Source organism: Carassius auratus, chromosome 47, assembly GCF_003368295.1.
Source record: "Carassius auratus strain Wakin chromosome 47, ASM336829v1, whole genome shotgun sequence".
In the NCBI taxonomy this organism is placed as follows: Eukaryota; Metazoa; Chordata; class Actinopteri; order Cypriniformes; family Cyprinidae; genus Carassius; species Carassius auratus.
The window spans coordinates 1,531,672-1,552,415 of record NC_039289.1 but is presented as its reverse complement, the minus strand read 5'-3'; the positions used below and the strand labels follow the sequence as shown (position 1 = coordinate 1,552,415).

Genomic DNA, 20,744 nt, shown 5'->3' with positions numbered 1-20,744 from the left:
TGAATTCAAGCCACAGTACACAGTGAAGACAGTGAAGCATGGAGGTGCAAGCATCATGATATGGGCATGTTTCTCCTACTATGGTGTTGGGCCTATTTATCGCATACCAGGGATCATGGATCAGTTTGCATATGTTAAAATACTTGAAGAGGTCATGTTGCCCTATGCTGAAGAGGACATGCCCTTGAAATGGTTGTTTCAACAAGACAATGACCCAAAACACACTAGTAAACGGGCAAAGTCTTGGTTCCAAACCAACAAAATTAATGTTATGGAGTGGCCAGCCCAATCTCCAGACCTTAATCCAATTGAGAACTTGTGGGGTGATATCAAAAATGCTGTTTCTGAAGCAAAACCAAGAAATGTGAATGAATTGTGGAATGTTGTTAAAGAATCATGGAGTGGAATAACAGCTGAGAGGTGCCACAAGTTGGTTGACTCCATGCCACACAGATGTCAAGCAGTTTTAAAAAACTGTGGTCATACAACTAAATATTAGTTTAGTGATTCACAGGATTGCTAAATCCCAGAAAAAAAAAATGTTTGTACAAAATAGTTTTGAGTTTGTACAGTCAAAGGTAGATACTGCTATTTTTTTGAACACACCCCTTTCAACTAATTGCCCAATTGCACAGCCTTAAGAGCGTGCATATCATGAATGCTGGGTCTTGTTTGTTTTCTGACAATCTACTGAACCTACTGGTAACTTGTTTGCCACGTAGCAATAAAAAATATACTAAAAACCTTGATTATTCTGGTTAGTCACATTGTACTGCTATTATTTTGAACAATACTGTACCACGTTTTGAAAACAACAAAGAATTTCAATTAAATGTAAACAAAGTAATGACCATTCCACTATTAATTTAAATGTAACAATTTATTCAAAATTCTGAAGTTTACATTTAAAAAAATTAATTTAAGCTAATAACAATACCAAAACCAATCCACCAGGGTTTAAAGCTTTGAACAAAGTGTAAAAAATGTGTTACTATTTGGTTAATAATTGAAATTTACATTTAAAATAATAACCATTTCATTACCACTCCACTAAAAGCTTAATATTTACATTTATTAATTATCTGATGCTTTTATCCAAAGCGACTTACAATTGGTATATATATGTCAGAGGTCGCACGCCTCTGGAGCAACTAGGGGTTAAGTGTCTTATCCACTGCACCAACACCACCCCTTAAATTTAAACTTATATATTGTTTGCAATTCGGAAATTGCTACCAGGTTTAAAGTTTTGAAAACAGCATAAAGAGTTTCCATTACCATTCTGCAGATTGAATTGAAATGATCCAGGTTAATAAATAACTGATTCATTGAACCAAAAACCATCTCTCTCAGACATTTGACCTATTACAAGTCAAGAACCAATGCATTTGAGTCTGCATAGGCTTTTAATGATGATTTTCATGGTTGCTTCAACATCCAAAAACTTTTTCAGCCAAGTCTTGCAAATTATATTAAAGTTGTTTTATGAGGTGAATTGTTGCTGCAAAAAACGGAACAGTTTGAATAAAAATCCTATAAACACTATTACTAAACTTGAAAAATCATAATGAATAGCAATATGTGCGCACATATGGCTTTATTGGAATGTTTTAGATAATTTAATATGGCACAACGGAATCACTGACGTTCATTTATCCAAACTTTTCTAAAGATCATATTTGCGTAACGTGTTGTAGTCGCCAATACTATAACCTGAGAGTATGAGTGTTACTGAAAGCATGTCTTTTTATACTAAAATGTGTGATATGATAGTTACATTTGAACATAATACTTAAAACTCCTGCAGTCCACTAAACAACACCCACCACACACCGAAACAACAGTTTTACTCTTTAATCTAACAGAAAAGGTGTTAAAGGCTACTATTCCTTCAAAGCTATCTGGCTCTCCAGGGTCAAGCTGTTAAACGCCGTATCACCTGTGATGCCAAAACTTATCATTATGGAAATGTGGCAGTATACATTCACAGAGCTATACTGTCCCACAGGTTTCAGTCAGCCATGAGACTCTTCACTCTTCACGAGTCTGACCTTCAGCCTTGCAAAACATCAGAGATGTCCCTTGGTGCAAGATAGAGGAGGAGGTGATGGAGCAAAACGAGCAAGAAAACAGACATCTAATACTGCCTTGCAGCAGAAAGCAATGGACAATATAGATCTATTTTATTGAGTCTTACAAGAATATAAAGGAGCCAAAGCCAAACTATGAAGCGACTGCAGGTCAGTGTTATGATCCTTTGAGACAGTAGTTTGTCAATCTATTAACTAATCGTAAATTACTATTTCTACAAGTTGAACAAAGACCAGCTGATGACTGTCCAAACGGAGTTATTTAAACATAAAACTCAACATAAAAAGTCCATTGTTTGTATATATTGAAATCAAAGTAATTTGCCTTATTATATATTATATATTGCAACCCTAACAGTACTGAGCTCCAACATTTTGCTCTGTTCATAACCATATGGCTTTTACAGAAGTCACAAATCTGACTCTAATACAAACACTATACCTGATTCTACTTGACACTTTTAGTCATGTTTTTTTTTTTGCACAGACTTTCAAATAAAAACTAAATTCCATGGCATGTGTCCAAGAGAAACAACAGAGGGTATGCTATGCTGGTCTTTCCTATTTTCACTGGGCTCTAAGCAGGAGAAATATGGCCATCATCTGAACAAATGGTGAAGTATTGATATGTTATTATATATAGTTACTTAAAAATGACCTCAATCAATGAATCATTGAAATCTATTGTAAGCAAAGAGTATTTTGCATACAAAATACAGATTTTTAAATACAGTAGAGGTTGTGAATATTGTGAATATTGGCCTATAGCTTATTATCACAGCGGTTAGTTTATTTGATATACTGCATGACCATTCTGCCCAAGGTGGTCCTGAACACTGACCACATGATTGGCAAGATGTGAACGTGTGAACCTGCAATTCCCAAAAACACAAACATCCGCTTGAACCACAGCCAAAACACGGATGGTACCGCTAACTTTTACTGGTAAACAACACAACGTTCGTGTAGAATTAACGTCAGTAACAGATTTGTAATTCTTACAAATTAAAAGCTGAAGAAGTGTGAGTAAAAAACAGCACATAAAAACACTTTTTCCCAGTAGACCAGTAGTGTACACCATTGACTATGACGATCTCTTTAAATGAGAACATGTGGAAAACAGTGTTGGGATAAACTGGTCTAAATAGTCATTTTATAGCCAGATTATCTGCACTGGATGACAACATTCAACAGCCAGGCGGTCATTAACAGGCATTAGTTTCCTAAATAGTTTAACAGCCCTGTCAATGCAAAATGCGGCCTCTGTTTTCAATCAGTACTGCCATTTTTAAAAAGTTTTAATCATTACTTAAAAAATAACAAATCAAATCAACATGATAAAATTGAAAGCCTTGAGACATTTCAAGAAGTTGCGGGAGAACCAACAAATCCTAAACAATTAATTATTTTGAATTTATGATTCTTTGTAATGATTTTATGGACCCACTTTATATTAAGTGGCCTTAACTACTATAACTACTATAAGTACAATGTACTTATTGTGTACATACATGTTTTTACATTGTATTTATATATACATAAAAAAAAACTACATGTAATTACATCTGTATTTAATTTCTGTAATTACATTTATAATTACACTGTTGACCCATACTTTACACCTTAACCCACCCTTAAACTTACCCATACCTCCAACCCTCTCCCTAACCTTACCCCTATCCCACCTCAATAGGAGCAAAAGTGCTTTACAATACAATGTGAACACAATAAGTACAGTGTACTTATTTTTTATGTAAGTACATAGTAGTTAAGGCCACCTAATATAAAGTGGAACCTTTTTTTTTTGTTGAACACAAAAGAAGATAATATGTTAAAAACCAGTCACTTCCATTAATTTTGGGTGATCTATTCCTTTAATTTAGCACTGATTTGCATGAGTAAGCAGAAATCGATTGAAGTAAAGGAAATTTCATGTTACTGAAAGCTTACATTTGGATAAGATTTCTAACATTTTCTGTCTTGTTTTTGTAATTATTCCAGGAAAAACAGAGCACTGTGTATTTCGAGGTATCACCATGTATGATAAAACCATGTGGTCACCAAAGCCATGCGTTAATAAGCCTGTGTTCCAGTGGTGAGGTGGTCTGCGACCGAATACTGTGTCCAGCCCTGCATTGCCAACTCATATTTCAGCCAATCAGAGAGTGCTGGCCAATTTGCGTTGACCCAGGTTTGGAAAAACAAGTGAAGCAACAAAAATGCACCGATGCCCCTGAGTTTTCTGGTGACCCTGCCGCTCCCAACATTCTCGAAAATCCCTATACCGAAACATCACAAAGCCAGAGAGATAAGACAGATTAAAAAAGGATGAAGAGGAATGGATTTCTGAAGAAAGGAGTAGAAGGATGGAAGAACACCGGAGGGCTGAGGAGGACAGGGCTCGTAGGCTGGAGATGGAGCAAAAAGAGATGATGAGAGCTTTAGAAGAAGCAGCCAAATGTGCCCAGGAAGGACTCTGTGGAGACGAGGCCACTAAAGACGAGGACATGGTTTGGTTGAGGGGGGGACATTTTCCAAATGCCACCAGTGTCTCCAACGAGAGAAGCAGATCCTACTTTACTCTTTGCTCTCCAAGAGCCAACCGGGTGAGGAGGACCATGAACTGGGCGAAGAGGAACCAGAAGTAGTTGAGGAGGAATATGAGATGGTTACTACATTGCTGCCTCCAGGTTGTTTGATCTCTGACGTCACTGTCACCTGTGAAAACGCTAAACTGACGGGTATACCTCCACTGTCCATCCCTGAGCTCAAATCCCTCAGCCTACAAAGTGAGGACGACCACATCCCCGCATAACCCCATTACAGGTCGTAAAGAGATACAGGCGCTGCAATGGAACTTAGAACTTTTAACTAAGACACATGCAAGAAATTATGTCTAAATCTGTATATACGCCAGTATTTACACAGTCCACATCCATGTATACAGATCCCAGTGAGGCTGATTTTGATAACCTGTCATGCATTATGAAACTACAGGCAATGAAATCAAAACCATTCCTGCTGGAGCATTCAATGGCATTCCCAACTTAGAGTGGCTAGACTTGGGGAAAAATAAGATTGTGTCATCTGGCATAGACCCACAAGCACTTAAAGTTAGTTAAAAATACAAGTTTACCACATACTGCAAATAACGAACACATAAACACCCTTTTAGAAACATTGTGAGCACCCAAATGATCCAACTGCAATTCACGGTTTGGAAGGTTTTTTTAAAAAAAATGCCACAAATTTGGCACAATACAGAATGGCTTGGCTGCAAAAAATGGTGCCAATACTGTACATGTTCATGCCATTAAGTTGCATCAGACTTTGTGTGAAGAGATCTTTAAGGCCCCCCCAAAAGACTTGTTAGTAATATCTTGACATGATCTGCAAGACTGCTGAACAAGGCTGTAAAGAAATCTTGCATCATGTTGTTGTAATTTTTAAAAGTCTGCTGTATGTACATAGACACATAACAGAAAGTATAAATAATCTGACTGTTGACATGAAATTGACCCATTCTTAATGTACAATTAAACTGACATGTACACAGGGTTTCAGTTACACAGGTTTTTTTTCTCATGCAACATTCGGGCAATTGAGATTAAGTACTTTTCCACTGCTGCCCTTCGGTTCAGAAATTCATATGAATTACTTCATGTCTTCCAGCTGAACTTTAGGTGAATTAGAGAAGCAAATGTTTCTTCCATAACAGTTTAAAGCCATATCAAAACAGTACCATCCGCAACCCTAACCGTACTGAGCTTCAACATTTTGCTCTGTTCATAACCATATGGGGCTTTTACAGAAGTCACAAATCCTACTCTAATACAAACACTATCCCTACTTCTACTTGACACTTTTAGTAATGCTTTTTCAAAGTGGAAAACTTTAACTTCAATGACGTGATTTTGATGTAACCTTCTTTTAAGGGTCTTAAATTCCTGTCTCGCCTGTACATGGACGGAAACCTTCTGGAACAAATTCCCTCTGAGCTCCCATCAACACTGCAGGAGCTCGAGATAAATGAGAACAATCTAAAAGAAATCGGGGAAAACAGCTTTGAAGGTAAAACAGTTACAGAAATTGCTATGTATGAAAGGTTAAATGCTGACATTTAATCAGCTAATATTAGCATGAAATGTTCCTTACCTAATTTTGTACCATGAAAACACAATATTTTCAAAAATTGCTTCATAATTCCTGGAAGGTCTCGCAATCTGGTTATTTTGGAAATGGAGGGGAACTTACCACAGGTCTTTAAGCCCCTCAAACATCTGACTTACCTTCGGCTAGGCAGAAACCATTTCCATTTCATTCCTTAGGGTCTACCTGCATCTCTACTGGTAAGTTTCAAAACAGAGAACTATTTCTAGAGTTAAGGAACATCCTGTCAAACAATCTTATTCATTTAACTGCATACAAGTTTGTGGGCTATAAACCAGAACTGGTTTGCTTTTACAGTACCTGTGGGAAACCAGTGGCACTTGAACAGCAATTATGGCAAACCAAAATTTGAAGCTGCTTCAAATTAAATCAAAAGTAACAACTGCTTCTGTTTATTTTATTCAATGAAGCAAACTCTACAATATCTCTTTGATTTTTAGGAGTTGTACCTTGAAAACAACCTGATTGAAGACATCTCTGACACGGCATCACAAACGTCAACACCGTTGTGTTAAGACATAATAAATTAGATGAGTCAAGTATTGGACCTTTAACGTGGATTGATCTCAGGTGTGTGTCCCCAACGAGTTTAACAACGAAACCAATGTTAAGGCAAATATTGCTCTCATTTGTTTTATAAAATGCCTATTTTGCATTAAAAGAATTATGAAATTTGGTTCCAAATTATGTTGATGTTCAGCAAATATGTTTTTGCACTCAAAGATTGCATGCTAAAGGGGCGAATTGAAAATTTGAAAAACTAAAAAGTGGTACATTTTCTGAGTGAAAACGTTACATTTCCTACAACTTAACATCAACAAAATAAGGCACACTGATTTTGTCATAATTTCCTGTGGCACAATGTTCTATGACCTTTACACAAATTACATTTGTTTTAATTTTAAGGTTTATCTTTAATAAAAAAAATGAACTTACAGTATGGGAAGAACTCAATTCAAGTTAATCAGTATTGGCTAATAAATGCAATTGTTTGTGCTATCAGACTTTGTCCTGTTATAAAAAAAAATAATAATAATATAGACTGGTTATATCCTGTCAATCAAAATGCATCTAAATTCAAGCTGTGTGTGAAGAAAAGGTCTCCTGTGGAATTACTTTTAAAGGTAATATGACGTTGCTAAAAAGAACATAATTTGTGTATTTCGTGCAATGCATTGTGTTTATGTGGTTTAATATACCACATAATGTACGTTATTGTTTCTCCTTTATTTCTCCGCCTTTCTGTATAACATAAGATTTTTTTTTTACAAAGCTCATCGTTCTGAAAAGTGAGGTGTGCTCTGATTGGTCAGCTATACAGTGCGTTGTGATTGGCCGAATGCCTCAAGCGTGTGACGGAAATGTTACGGCCCTTAACATACTGGGATGTCGTCTCCTGGCACGACAAGAAAAAAAACCCCAATAAAACCCATTTTAAACGAGGCATTAATTATATCCAGTGGGGACATAATTACTAATTATAATGACTTCTACTGTCTTTTTATGAATTGTGTTGCATACTGCGCTGCATAAACATGAAACCATGTTGTGATTGGAGAAACAAGCGCTATTCTACACTGCTTAAAACTGGCGAAAATCAGTGGCAAATTCTTTAAATATATAAAAGTACTTACAGGCTGTGAGTCAGAAGCGCCAGATTGTCCTTGCAAAGTTGTAATTGCCACACGTTTTAGAAACAGCCTTCCAAGGTTCAGGAAACAGTCTGAATATTTGGGTTGAACTGTTCTGGAACAGATTTCAAGTTGTGTCCTCTTTTGGAAGACCAAACAAAGTAGTTTTGCTCTCACAATAATACACACAGTGTCTCCACGACATGGTGGCGGCAGCAACAATACTAGATCGAGAATCAGTTACACACCTTATGTTTTTGCGTAAACATTTGGGCCCTGCTATGTAAATCTTTCCACACAGTGATGTAGAGATGTGGGGACGTGTTTAAACAGGGCGTTTTAGGAGTCTTAACTTTAATAAAGAATACCACTTTGGGTTTGAGACTTTAGTCTTTGCAACTTTGCAAGGGATCTCATCTATGCATGTGCAGCTTGTAACACTCCAAAGAGAAAGGAAAACTTGAAATGGCACCATATGACCCCTAAAAAATATAATTAATGATTAATTTGAAGGTATAAAAAAGCAGAACCACCAAACTATCAGTCAGTATCTGTATCAGAAGATGTCATTCTAAATCATCGGAATCGACGCAGAACGTTTGTACTGATTGCATCCCAATTTATGATACTTTTTCTGAAAAAAGAAAAATTACCACCAAAGTTTTTTTTTTTTGCGCAATATATGACAAAACCTTGAGGTCATGAGTGTATTTATGTCCAACAGGCACTATGCTATCTGACCCCCTTGAATGAGGACGACTCTCATCTAGTTTCCCTTCGCCTCGAGAACAATTTCCTTGACTCCCGGAAAATCCCACCCACATCTTTCTCCTGCGTCCGTTCCTTGTCTAGTGTTGTGTTAAAGCCTCAGAGGATTAAGTAACTGCAAGCTTCTGTGCTATTATCATAAACCACTAAAGGCCGTTAACATTAATAAACCAGATTCCTTCTGAAACGTGCAGTTGTCATTTTTGTCTCCCAAAAATTGCATTAAATCTCTGTTTGGGATGTTTATTTTCAGTCTTGTTTTATTAGCTTTTATTTATAAGTCAGAATGCTGTCGTTCGAGTCTGTCTAGGCATGTTTTTGTAAGATGCATGAATTAACTGTATAATAGTTTAAGAGGAGAAAAAGTAGTAGACTAACTTTGTATTCTACGTTGAAATTTATTTTTATTTTTGTCAACAGTATAAAGTTTGTCTGTTATAGTGAAGAAAAACAGGATGCATGGTGTTTGTAAAAGAAAGCAGACAAAATCAACTTTTTGCTTACATCATGCATTTATTTTTACTACGTTTAGTACTGAGAACTGTTATATATAATTGCAAGGTATCTACATGGTTAGAATCATTTAAGTGACAAGTTCTGTATTTGCCTAGTTCTGAATTCAGTGGGAAAACCAATACAGCTTCAATGAAAGACTTTTCCAATGTATTTTTCTATTCGCATTATCAATCCTTTTGTCCTAATGTGAGTGTTAAATTACACGATTATATAAACAGATTTCCTGAAATGTCTATTGTCTTTCTTCCTCAAAAGATCCCAGTGTAAAGCATCTGTGCTCTATAAACGTCCGACAGAAATCCTGTGCTAATGCAATCACTGCAGACTGAAACACATTAATGATCTGACTATGACATCATAGTCTTCCGCTCCTTCTCAAGTTCTTCAGAAGATTTTGAGCTCTCACTCCATCATCGGCAACAAGATTTGGACCATTACTGAAAAATGCCTCTGAGGTTGAACTGGGGTTTCGGTGATTTTAGGCTACGACTAACAAGTGGGGAAGAATAAACAAACAAAAGAGCCTGGAAAATGTAACAATATGACAATAATAATAAAGTAATATAGCACTTGAATATTATTGTGCTTTTGTTGGTTTTGATTGATTCCATTGTCCTCAGTTGTAAGTCGCTTTGGAAGATTTGGATGACAAAATTTAAATAGAAAGTAAATGTAAATAACAAAACTACATTGAAATTTTAAAACTAGCCCCAAATCAAATGAATACGTAAGTGTGCTCTTTCCATTTAATCATGATCCAAACAAAGATGCTTCATACATACAACATGAGCAGTTTTTTAATTTAAATTAGATTGTATAATTTCGAAATTTTGATGCAAAAACAGAATGGTTTGACTTCAATTTTGTGAAACTATACATAAAAATATCTGCATGAAACAGCAGACAGACTGAACGAGACGCAGATTCACCCACTTCCAGCAGGTGGCGCTTAAAGCGTTTCCTTGGTTTTGGCTGTAAACAAAGCAGCACTGCACTTATTAACTTTAATATGCGTTATACAGAGGCAAGATGAAAAGAAAAAAAAACATCTAAACTTTTCTAAAGACAGTAAGTTCCCTCAGACATGTATTCATTTAAACTCCTACCCCTAAATTAATCGCGATTTGTTTAGCATCTCAATTCGATTTTCAACCGGCTCGCGTTTAATCGTTAAATCCCTAATATTAATGCATACTAATAAAAATAAAAAATAAAAAAACTTTAGTCATGTCAGTATTTATATTGCAAATTCACTTGTGTAACATTAAAACTTGAAATAATTTTTTTTTACCCCATTGGTAAAGAATTCATTTTAAGGTTTATGCTTGAAACTAATAAAAAACAGTGGAGTAAGAAAAAGAAATGTAAAGCAGCAAAGCCAACATTTCTCAAGGCCGCACAAGTTTTTTCAAGGTCGATATATTTCCAACATGGTTCTGCACGTCATGACATTACAACAAATAAAACTGAGGACATGAAAGACAAAGAATTAGAGAAAGACTGAGGGAAATTATTGGTATTTTAAACATGTAAGTACACATTTCTACCTTTCCTGAACCGGTTCACCCTCACATGTAGTGTCGGTAATAGTATCTACATCCTTTTAAATGAAGGCACCAACTCCACACGCCACAAACATTTATTGGTTTGAGGTTGGTTATCATTTCGGAAGGAATGCAGGCCAGTGAGACTCAGGAGAATGAAGGGAGAAACTATGAAACATAGGAACTTCCATCATCTCAAAACCCAAGCATATGTGGCGCCAGCAGTACTGCCCCGTGATTGAGAGGGGTCTCGTTTTGTGCTGCTGTAAGCAAACAGCACCATCAAGTCTGGAAAAGCTATTATCCAACATTTAGGTTTAGATTAAAGGTCCCCCATGACTTGGGATTTACGAGACGTTGTACCATAAATGCTGATTCAAAGAACAATTTATTCAAGATAACGAGCATTTCTCTTCCTTAAAAGTGAATGATGTCATTTGTAATGTCTAACAATTTGAGTTGATGTTTTTTTTTTTATATATCCCAATATATTTTAAGGATAAAAAGAGAAAAGCTGTTTTCAACTAGCATTTTATATCACTATCAAGCCATTACATCTCAAGATTGATGTTATATCTAAAAATAGAAGGACAGAGATTATGCAATATTATGCACGCTGAAATATTTCAATGCATCAAAATTCATATAAAATTGAGACCACCCATTGGCGATGTCAAGAGTGAGGATATCCCACACTGGCCATTGAAAATTTAGCCGGACAAAACTGGCTAAGTTTCAAGAGCTGATGAGAAACATACGGCGTGTAACAATGAGTGTTCAGTGCTAGTTAAGCATCCAGCAGAGCTGCGAAGCGTTCCTTCCCCTTATTCCCAGTCTGCTCCTTGATCCAGCAGCATCTTTTCCATCCTCATTCATTCAAGGATCTGCTTTGACGAGTCTTCTCTCCACCTTTCGGCTTTTGTGCACGCTGCATTTAAGGACCAAATCTTACTTGAAGAAGGATTACACAGATTCAACAGGTATGTTGTTTTTATCTAATTGTAGATTATGGAAGAGTGATTTCACCTCATTAAGCTTCTGTGAAGCTCATATATATATATATATATATATATATATATATATATATATATATATATATATATATATATATATATATATATATATATATATATATATATAGGCATTCAAAGAAATGTTTGAATAAACCAGACAACATATTATTAAATTAATTTGGAGAGTACAAATTCATTTAAAAATGCTGCTGGGAAACACTGACAGATTAATTCTTCATCATTCATGATGCTGAGCAGCCCAATAACATGCAACTTTCTCTAAACATGATCTCGGGATTTTTAAAACATAAATAAAACATAAACGTTTTTTATTCAGTATGAACTAATAAATCTTAAATATAAATCTTAAATAATAAAATGTTACCAAGTGCAAAAATCAAAGCAAATGAGTTCGATTTCTCATTGAACGTCAGAAACAATGTTTTTCATTTTGAAATGTCTTCAAACTGTGAGCCACCATCTAACATGATGATGACTAAGGCGTCCATAAACAAGAAGTGCAGCTGGTTCATTTGAACAACTTTTACTAACAATTACCGCAATTATTTACATTTTGCCTTCACAATTATTAATGCTGCTGAACTGCATCTGATTCAATATTGTGCAGCTAGATAAAAAAAATGAATAACAATCAAAGAACCTCCAAAATAGTGTGCAACTAAGAGGGTATTGATATTTCAGGAGCATCTGCAGTTATTGTAAAGCACTATGCAAGTCATTCAATTAAAATATAACTCTTAAACCTGTCATCGATTCCTATTGGCCCATTTCATTGCGATGCTCACTAATAATCCAATCAGGACACTTGGGATCCAATTCACATTTCTTTTTCATGAAACGTACAAAACAATGTAATATTTGCATGCCAAAACGTTCAGTTTGACAAAGCGCCTGTGTTCGTATTCGCAGGGCAAAACCATTTCTGACTGGAGCTGCACAATGAAGGTGCTTTTCCTACTCTCTCTGCTGACGTTATGTCACACGAAACCATACACGCCGATCAATGTCATGGATTTCATCAAGCATCATGACATCATGCAACAAGATGCGGCTGACTATGATGATGACGACGATGATGATGATGACGACGATGACCATTACGACAGTTACGATGATAACTTTGTTTCGGACTGTCCTGAAGGGTGTCGGTGCTCAAAGAGAGTTCTGCAGTGTTCAGATCAGGGTAAGAGCTTCATCACGCTACTTTAAGGTACGAGTCATTGACCAGTCATTTTAGGAGGATTAAATAGTACCAATTTACAATTTAGTTTGAATGTTTTGTTTACCGCACTTACAGCATATTTTAATACAAATACACATTGAGACAGACATCTTGAGATGCATTAAGAAAATATGGACGCTTGTTTCTGGCGTGGAATTAAACTAATGGCAAAGAAGGTACCTGTAATTGCAACTTTTTATCTTTGCAAATTTGGCAAGTCTGAATAATGAAATATAGTCGCAATTACCTTATTTTTAAACAAAAAACAGAACCACGAGATGGAATTAAGAGAGAAAAAGAGTCAGAATTATAGGACAAAAAGTCTCAATTACCTTATTTTTTTTTTTTTTACCTGTGGCAAAAGCAAACTTCCATAAGGAGACAAAATTAAAAAAAATATTAAATGATATAAATGAAAAAGCACCTCAAGATACCTGTGTTCTGTTAGGTCCCACTTGCTGTTTTCGAATTCAAGATTTTATTATAAGATTTTATTAACGCTTCTGATCGGGATTATAATTACATATAAGGGTTTCCTTAAAACTAAATGATCAACTAGGCTTTCAGAGAGCCCACATAAACGTGCAGCTTTGCACATCCAAATAATAAAGAAAAGGGTATATATAAGTATATCAATATATGATATATAAAATCTCAAATTAATCATTTAAGATGAACGGCTTGTTTGAAGCAACTGAACATTTTGTATCGGTCTTAATGAGAATGATTTTTCAGGGGTTTTTTTTATCATAGGACTTTCATTTTCTTTCTTTTTGTCGTTATAGGTCTGACCAAGGTGCCAAAGGACATTCCCTCAAACACATTGCTGCTCGATCTCCAAAACAATGACATCACAGAAATCAAGGAAGACGATTTCAAAGGCTTGGATAATCTCTATGTGAGCAGAAACACCCTCGTCGAATGCTTTCAGAGTCGTGATCTCATACTGGGTTTACACCAGGACATCTGGAGATGTCCTCTGCAGTGCTAGTGGGATTATGAGGAATGCTGGATGCATATTTGGGTGTTATTGATATTGAAATTTACTGCAGACTGTTTCATACTTGTGGTAAATATTTGCTCATGTTTAGTGGTAAAATGGTTTAATGTTCTTGCCAAAAAAGAAAGCTAGTAAGGAAATAAAATGCCCCAAAAAAGAGTCTACATCTTATAAACAAATCACACAAAATTATTTTCTGATTTTCCAGAAAATTACAGAATATTCAGAACTAATTATCCAATAATTTAGTTATTTGTCTACCAAAAAAAAAATATCGATCTATCTATCTATATGTATGTATGTATGTATGTATGTATGTATGTATGTATGTATATATATATATATATATATATATATATATATATATATATATATATATATATATAAATAATATAAGGTTGTGGGTTCTATATATATATATATATATCTATAAGGTTGTGGGTTCAATTCCCAGGGAACTGAAAAATAATAATAATAATAAAACATAAAAAAGTGTAGCCTGAATGCACTGTAAGTCGCTTTGGATAAAAGTGCATAACTGCATAAATGTAAATGTAATGTGGTTATCTCATCTACAAAGAATACTTCATATATTTGATGTGCAACAATGGCAGAAATTGCCCCAAAAAACCTTCTGTAACCAGATAGATAATGCCTATAACTACCGTAGGTTCAGTAACTTTAGACATTTCTTTTAATATGCAACAACATTCAATACATCACACAAAACTAGTGTTTAAGAGCCATAAAAATGCATCCAAGCTGTAAAATGTACTGATTACAATTCTGTTTTAAAAATGGCAGATATGTTAATGGCTATATGCATTCATGCGATGTGCTTTTTTTACTTCCCCTTTGGTTTTTTCGCAGGCCCTGTTTCTGCTCAATAACCAGATATCAAAAATTCACCCAAAGGCCTTTCGCAACACGAACAAACTCAAGATTCTCCACCTGTCGTACAACCTGCTGACGCAAACGCCCGAGAACCTTCCCAGCGGCATTCAATCACTGCGTCTGCACGACAACAAGATCAGCAGACTCCCCAAAGGAGCGTTTAGAGGAATGCAAGACCTAAACGTTTTAGGTGGGTCTCTCCTCAGAGATGATTTTAAATAAACACGGTCCTGAGTTGGTGATGTAGGACTTGCATCATTTCCCGATTCCCATTCCCTCGGTTCTCTCCATCATGACCTCGTCAGAACGGGTTATATAATGAGAGGATTGATTTTACACACTATTTATGTCTGATCTAAAGAACACTCTGCCTCCTAGTGTCTACATTAAGACCTGCATTCATCTGAGAATAAGGGATTACATGGTGTTATAGTTAAAAATACGACCCAACAAAGAGTGATCCATGACTCAAGTCACAACTTTTCTATGTAAATGAATATTTGCTTTGAGAAACAAGAGGTTTTTCTTTTCTTGCATCTCTAGAACTGAGTGCAAATCCAATTGCAAACAGCGGGATTGAGCCAGGAGCTTTTGACGACATGGCGACTCAATACTTGAGAATCGCTGAAGCAAGGCTTACAGCTATCCCTAAAGGTAAGTATTAACATGTTTTATGAAAGTTTTAAAATGCATCTGGGTCTCAGAAGACAAAGTACTTACAAATTTGTTGATGTCAATACTATTACCGTCTTTCTACTTCAAAAATTACAAAAGTTGAATGTGTTAGTGTCAAATGTTCTTCAGTGTAAGCACACAAGTCTTTTAACGGAGACGTTTATTGATCTAAATCCCACAGATCTGCCATCTTCCCTCACTGAACTTCACTTGGACTATAACAAGATTGCCAAAGTGGAGTCGGAGGATTTTTTGAGATTAAAAAGCCTCCAAAGGTAAGGTACACAAACCCCTCCAACCTTGCGGATAGAAACAGAACCCACTAAAAGACGATGTCTTTCGCAGGTTGTGGCTTGACTTCAATCAGATCAAGTACGTGGAGAACGGAAGCTTCGCAGCCAATACCAAAGTCAGAGAAATCCATCTGGATAACAATAAACTGAAGAAGGTTCCTCCGGGCTTGAACAACCTGAAATATCTGCAGGTAAAACACAAATGTGCACGCAACTGAAACGTGAACTAGACATGATGCATACGGAGACTGAATAAGCTTCACTTCCTCTTTTAGGTGGTGTACTTACATGCCAACAGCATCACTTCGGTTGGAGTGAATGACTTTTGCCCGACGAGAACCCGGGTTAAGAAAGCCCTTTACACTAGGATCAGTTTATATGCAAATCCAGTGAAATACTGGGAGATTCAGCCACCCAGTTTTCGGTGTGTTTCCAGCCACAATTCTGTGCAGCTGGGAAACCACAGAAAGTGAGCGAAAGCATCAACATCTTGCCACTGGAGGGCAGCATTATAATATTATCGTTTCGTGTCCTCTCGGTGATGCACAGGACGTAATTTATCCAAAATCCAAGAGTATCCTCGGTGATATACAGACTCGTTACTTGAATTTGGTGAGGATTTCAAACACTTTGTTTACATTGAAATCTTTTTGACTTTATAAAGACAGAAGAGCGGTTTTAATTGCATATTTTCAGATCAGGTGCTAAATAAATTTGTAGCCATGTATTAAAGGTCTCCAATTAGTTTGTGTTTATAAAGGGTACAACTGTTTAGAAACAAAGAACAATAAATCAAATTTACAAGGCCAGTTTGTTTACTATTTTACTTCTTGTATTTTAGAGAACGGGCATTATTCACATGGTGCTTATTCACGGTTTTAGTGATAACAGCTAATTAATATTGCATGCTGAATTTGCATTATATAACTTTTTATTCTCTGAAAATAAAATACTGGACATGGACATTCTTGTCAGATCACAGAAATGATGAAAAATTGATCTGTATGGACAACAGGGTTGGTTTCGGTTTACACTGACATCTGCAAATCTGTTCTTGCAGCAAGTGTTTTCTTAGCCAGCGGTGCGGTGTTATTCGTTTCCAATTCAGATATTGTTGTTTCTTTAGAAAAAATAAAGAAAAATACAACAGTACTGTACATCTGGTTGGCCTCAGAATGTGTACATCTGTCTGGCAATAAGACCAAAAAAAAAAAAAAAAAACTGCAGATGGAGACTTGGGAATACTGGGTTTAATACAGCCAGGCGATAGCAATGTGTGTTGAAATAAGGTTTATTTATTATGTTTAACTAGGGCTGCTCGATTATGGCAAAAATCATAATCATGATTATTTAGGTCAATATTGTAATCACGATTATTTAACACGATTATGAGTGGGCCATATGACTAAAACTTAGTGAACTAAAACTATGTGAGTGATTTATTTAAAGATAGCAATATATATATCAAAGATAGCTATGACTAGGGCTGCACGATATTGGGGAAAAATGACATTGCATCTGCGATATATATTGCGATATGAAATCTAATCAAATTTTTTCTTACAAAGAAAAATGGGGTTAGCACACTAACATTCTGAGGTACAATTGTAGCATTAGCCAAAAAAAACATTCTAGGAGTCAAAATTATTGATTTTTCCTTTATGCCAAAAATCATAAGGATATTAAGTAAAGATCATGTTCCATGAAGATATTTTGTAAATTTTCTATTGTAATTATATTAAAACTTAATTTTTGATTAGTAATATGCATTGCTAAGAACTTTATTTGGACAACTTTAAAGATGATTTTCTCAATGTTTAGATTTTATTTATTTTTTGCACCCTCAGATTCCAGATTTTCAAAATAGCTGTATCTCAACCAAATATTGTTCGATCCTACTAAACCATACATCAATAGAAAGATTATTTATGTATATGATGTATTATGACTCGTATACCACAATTCATTAAACACTAATACAAAAAAAAGCTAAGGAAAAATACAATAAAAATACAAATGAAACAAACAGTACTTAAAGTTTTTATGCTAAGTATTAACAGCCTACTTCAGAAATGTAATAATCGAATGTAAAATAAATAAAAAAAACAGCATCCAATGTTTCTTATTAAAGCTACAAAAGTCCTTCAGTCAATAGCAGTGAGTGATGTTTCATTGTCTTTTGTTGGATTAATATTAAGATCAGTCGGCAGCAGGAATATTAGCCTGCTGTCACTTTAAGAGCTGCACACATCTAATTTACTGTTACGCATGTATTTCCATCAGGGTATGTACAGATTGTCTTAAGTTGAGTTTAATACCTTTTACTACCTTTTTTAATACCTTCAAAATATTTTTAATACCAGCGTGACTTCAAGCTGCAACTGTAGTGGCGTAAATTAAATCTCTTTCCAAATGAAATAACATATTGCATCACAATGTAACGAGGTCCTTATAACTTATCAACAACACTGGACTCAGAGATAAGAGCAGAAATAAAGACAGAAGAGGAAGGAGACATCTTCTTCATAGATCATTAGTCAGTAAGTCTGATGTGTAGGCAATCTAGAAAAGAGGAGGCCATGAAGAAAGCACAGGTGTTATTAAAATAAATGAAGATGATAGATTTAAGTAAAGCAGAGGGATTAATCAAGATGTCACAGTGGGCCTTTGTCCATAGTTTTGGCTTCACAGGGCTTATTGCTTTATTAGACAACCTTAGCCTGTAATTATAGCATTATTAACCTAAAGTAAAACATGAGTGAAACAAGTGTTGGGCTATATTTGACAGTGATAGATATGTCAGGACGGTTTGGTCAAAGTTAGATCATTGGTTCTCCAGCTGTGACTCACTATTGGTGGTACTCAGGATACCATTAAACATACAATACAATAATTTAAACAAAATCCCCATAATTTATATTCGGCTTTATCAGAGCCATGCTAAGCCTTCAGATTAAGGCGAGACACTTCAGGTGAATAGGGTAAAAAAATAAATAACTAATAGTTATCACCTTGATTGATTACATTGATAATTGAAAACATTTTCTGAGTTTTCTGAAAAAACTTAAGTTTAAATATGCAAATGAGGCAGTAGACTGGAGCTATTAATCCTGAATTTGGATATTTAACAGATAAGTTAGTCTACTCCAACCTCCACTTAATTGAATCAATTTTCCAATATTATAGCTACTATCAACAGTAGGCTAAAGAATAAAATTATAACAAATGCGTGAAAATGTTTGAATACAAACAACTGTAAGCATATAGGTCTACAAACATTACACAGTCCCCCCAGGATTTCATGATTTTTTTGTGTGTGTGTGATTTTTGTGATCAAAATGACTGATTTTCCTGTGGCTTTTCTCTAAATTTGCAATTATATTTGCGGCATTTCTTATTGTTTTGCAGTGAAAATATACCACAGAGAACATTTTTCTAACACTGTTATGACTTTTCTGACTTGGAGAGCCACTGTAGGGCTCCAGACTAACGTTTGAGGACACCAGCACCGGTGCCATTAAGTTCTACAGAAGGTGTCTCCAGCACCCGACAGTAAAGCACTCATCCTAATCACACATCTACATCCCGGAGACATCTAATGTCTGCATTTACATGCAAGATGTATTTTAAGAGTGCTTCCTCATCAGCAGTACATCTCTAATAAAATGTTTCCTGTCAGATGTCAAATAGACATTTATTAGAATGCATGTAAAACTGCTTCTGAGACCTTTATCAGATGACACAGCAGATGATTCCTAGATCTTTAGTAGACGTCTTACACATGTAATAAATATATTACATCTGCTAAAATGTACTTTAATTATTGTCATTCATAATGTCTAAATATAATTTAATGAATTCTTCGCAGCCCGAACTAGTAGAGCGGATTCGTTCCGCTTTTGGTTTGTTTATCCAATGTATCTCTTGTAAAACAGTCCTGATAAGAACACAAGTCCTTTCTTTGACTGAATGTGCATTGCTTCGAAGTCCAGATTCTGCAGAAATTTGCGAAAATTGGTCCAAAAACGTGCATTTGCCCATGTTTTAATTAGTGAATGGAAGTGAGCTCTCGTTCATGTTCGGCAGCAGGCCAGCCTGTTTCAGCGCATGCGCGAACGAACACCTCGCACGATATCGCTCAGGTCCTACTCTCAACATATAAAGAAATCCACACAAATTTTTCAAAAAAGGCCTGCACTTAACACAAATTGAAAATGTATCTGAAAAAAAAATTGGGCGCGAAAATTTGATACCTCGTCAGATGATGACTTTTTAATGCCCTTAATTTTGGCTAATTTAATTTACTACCTTTTACCACCCCGCGGACACCCTGTTCATTCTCAACTTCACTGTTGGATTAAGACCTACCCGACAAGGGTTTACGTGAATGATCACAAATGTGAGTAATGACACATTTTAGTTTTTTGTATGTTTTTTGTATTTGACTATTTAAGCATGTACCTTAAGCTAAAAGTTGAATTTACATGTCTATGTTCATTTCCGTGTCAGAGCACATGCACAGAGAGCCTCCTGAGGTTCAAGTTAAATTTTAAATACAAAGATAAATCTAATAAACTTTAGTAAACCAGGCTAATCCCATTTTGTGAATTTTACTGATTTGCATTGAAGTTTGGGAATTTATGGAAGAGTGAAAGCGCAAATTGCTGGAGACAAAAATGTATTAATTTCACATCTCTTTTTAATAAAGTATAATTAATGCATATAATTTAAACAAATGTGAATGTCAAAAAGGGGTTTCCAAGTAACAGCCATTTTGACTTGAACTTTTCTCCCATTTTAGTTAATTGGATGCTGCTAATTCAATCTATAACGGATGCTTTCTTAGGGAAAATCCTTTGGAATGAAGTATGGCAACTCTTTAGTCCTACAGAAATCAAACCAGTCCT

General features: G+C 35.5%; 2 protein-coding genes and 1 long non-coding RNA gene across 4 annotated transcripts in view; 2 read left to right on the top strand and 1 right to left on the bottom strand.

The window, feature by feature from the left end:
• cenpp (centromere protein P) overlaps positions 1-20,744 on the bottom strand; it is a 55,324-nt gene that overhangs the window by 8,569 nt on the left and 26,011 nt on the right. The window lies entirely within an intron of this gene.
• LOC113064715 (uncharacterized) lies at positions 6,316-6,829 on the top strand. Its single transcript, XR_003278880.1, has 3 exons — positions 6,316-6,439; positions 6,558-6,635; positions 6,701-6,829. It is a non-coding gene; the product is annotated as an uncharacterized LOC113064715 (long non-coding RNA).
• Positions 12,489-16,988, top strand: LOC113064711 (asporin-like). Its single transcript, XM_026235592.1, has 7 exons — positions 12,489-12,936; positions 13,761-13,873; positions 14,846-15,059; positions 15,413-15,523; positions 15,726-15,819; positions 15,890-16,028; positions 16,113-16,988. The coding sequence occupies exons 1-7, from the start codon at positions 12,693-12,695 to the stop codon at positions 16,308-16,310; spliced, it is 1,113 nt and encodes a 370-aa protein (XP_026091377.1). The 5' UTR covers positions 12,489-12,692; the 3' UTR covers positions 16,311-16,988.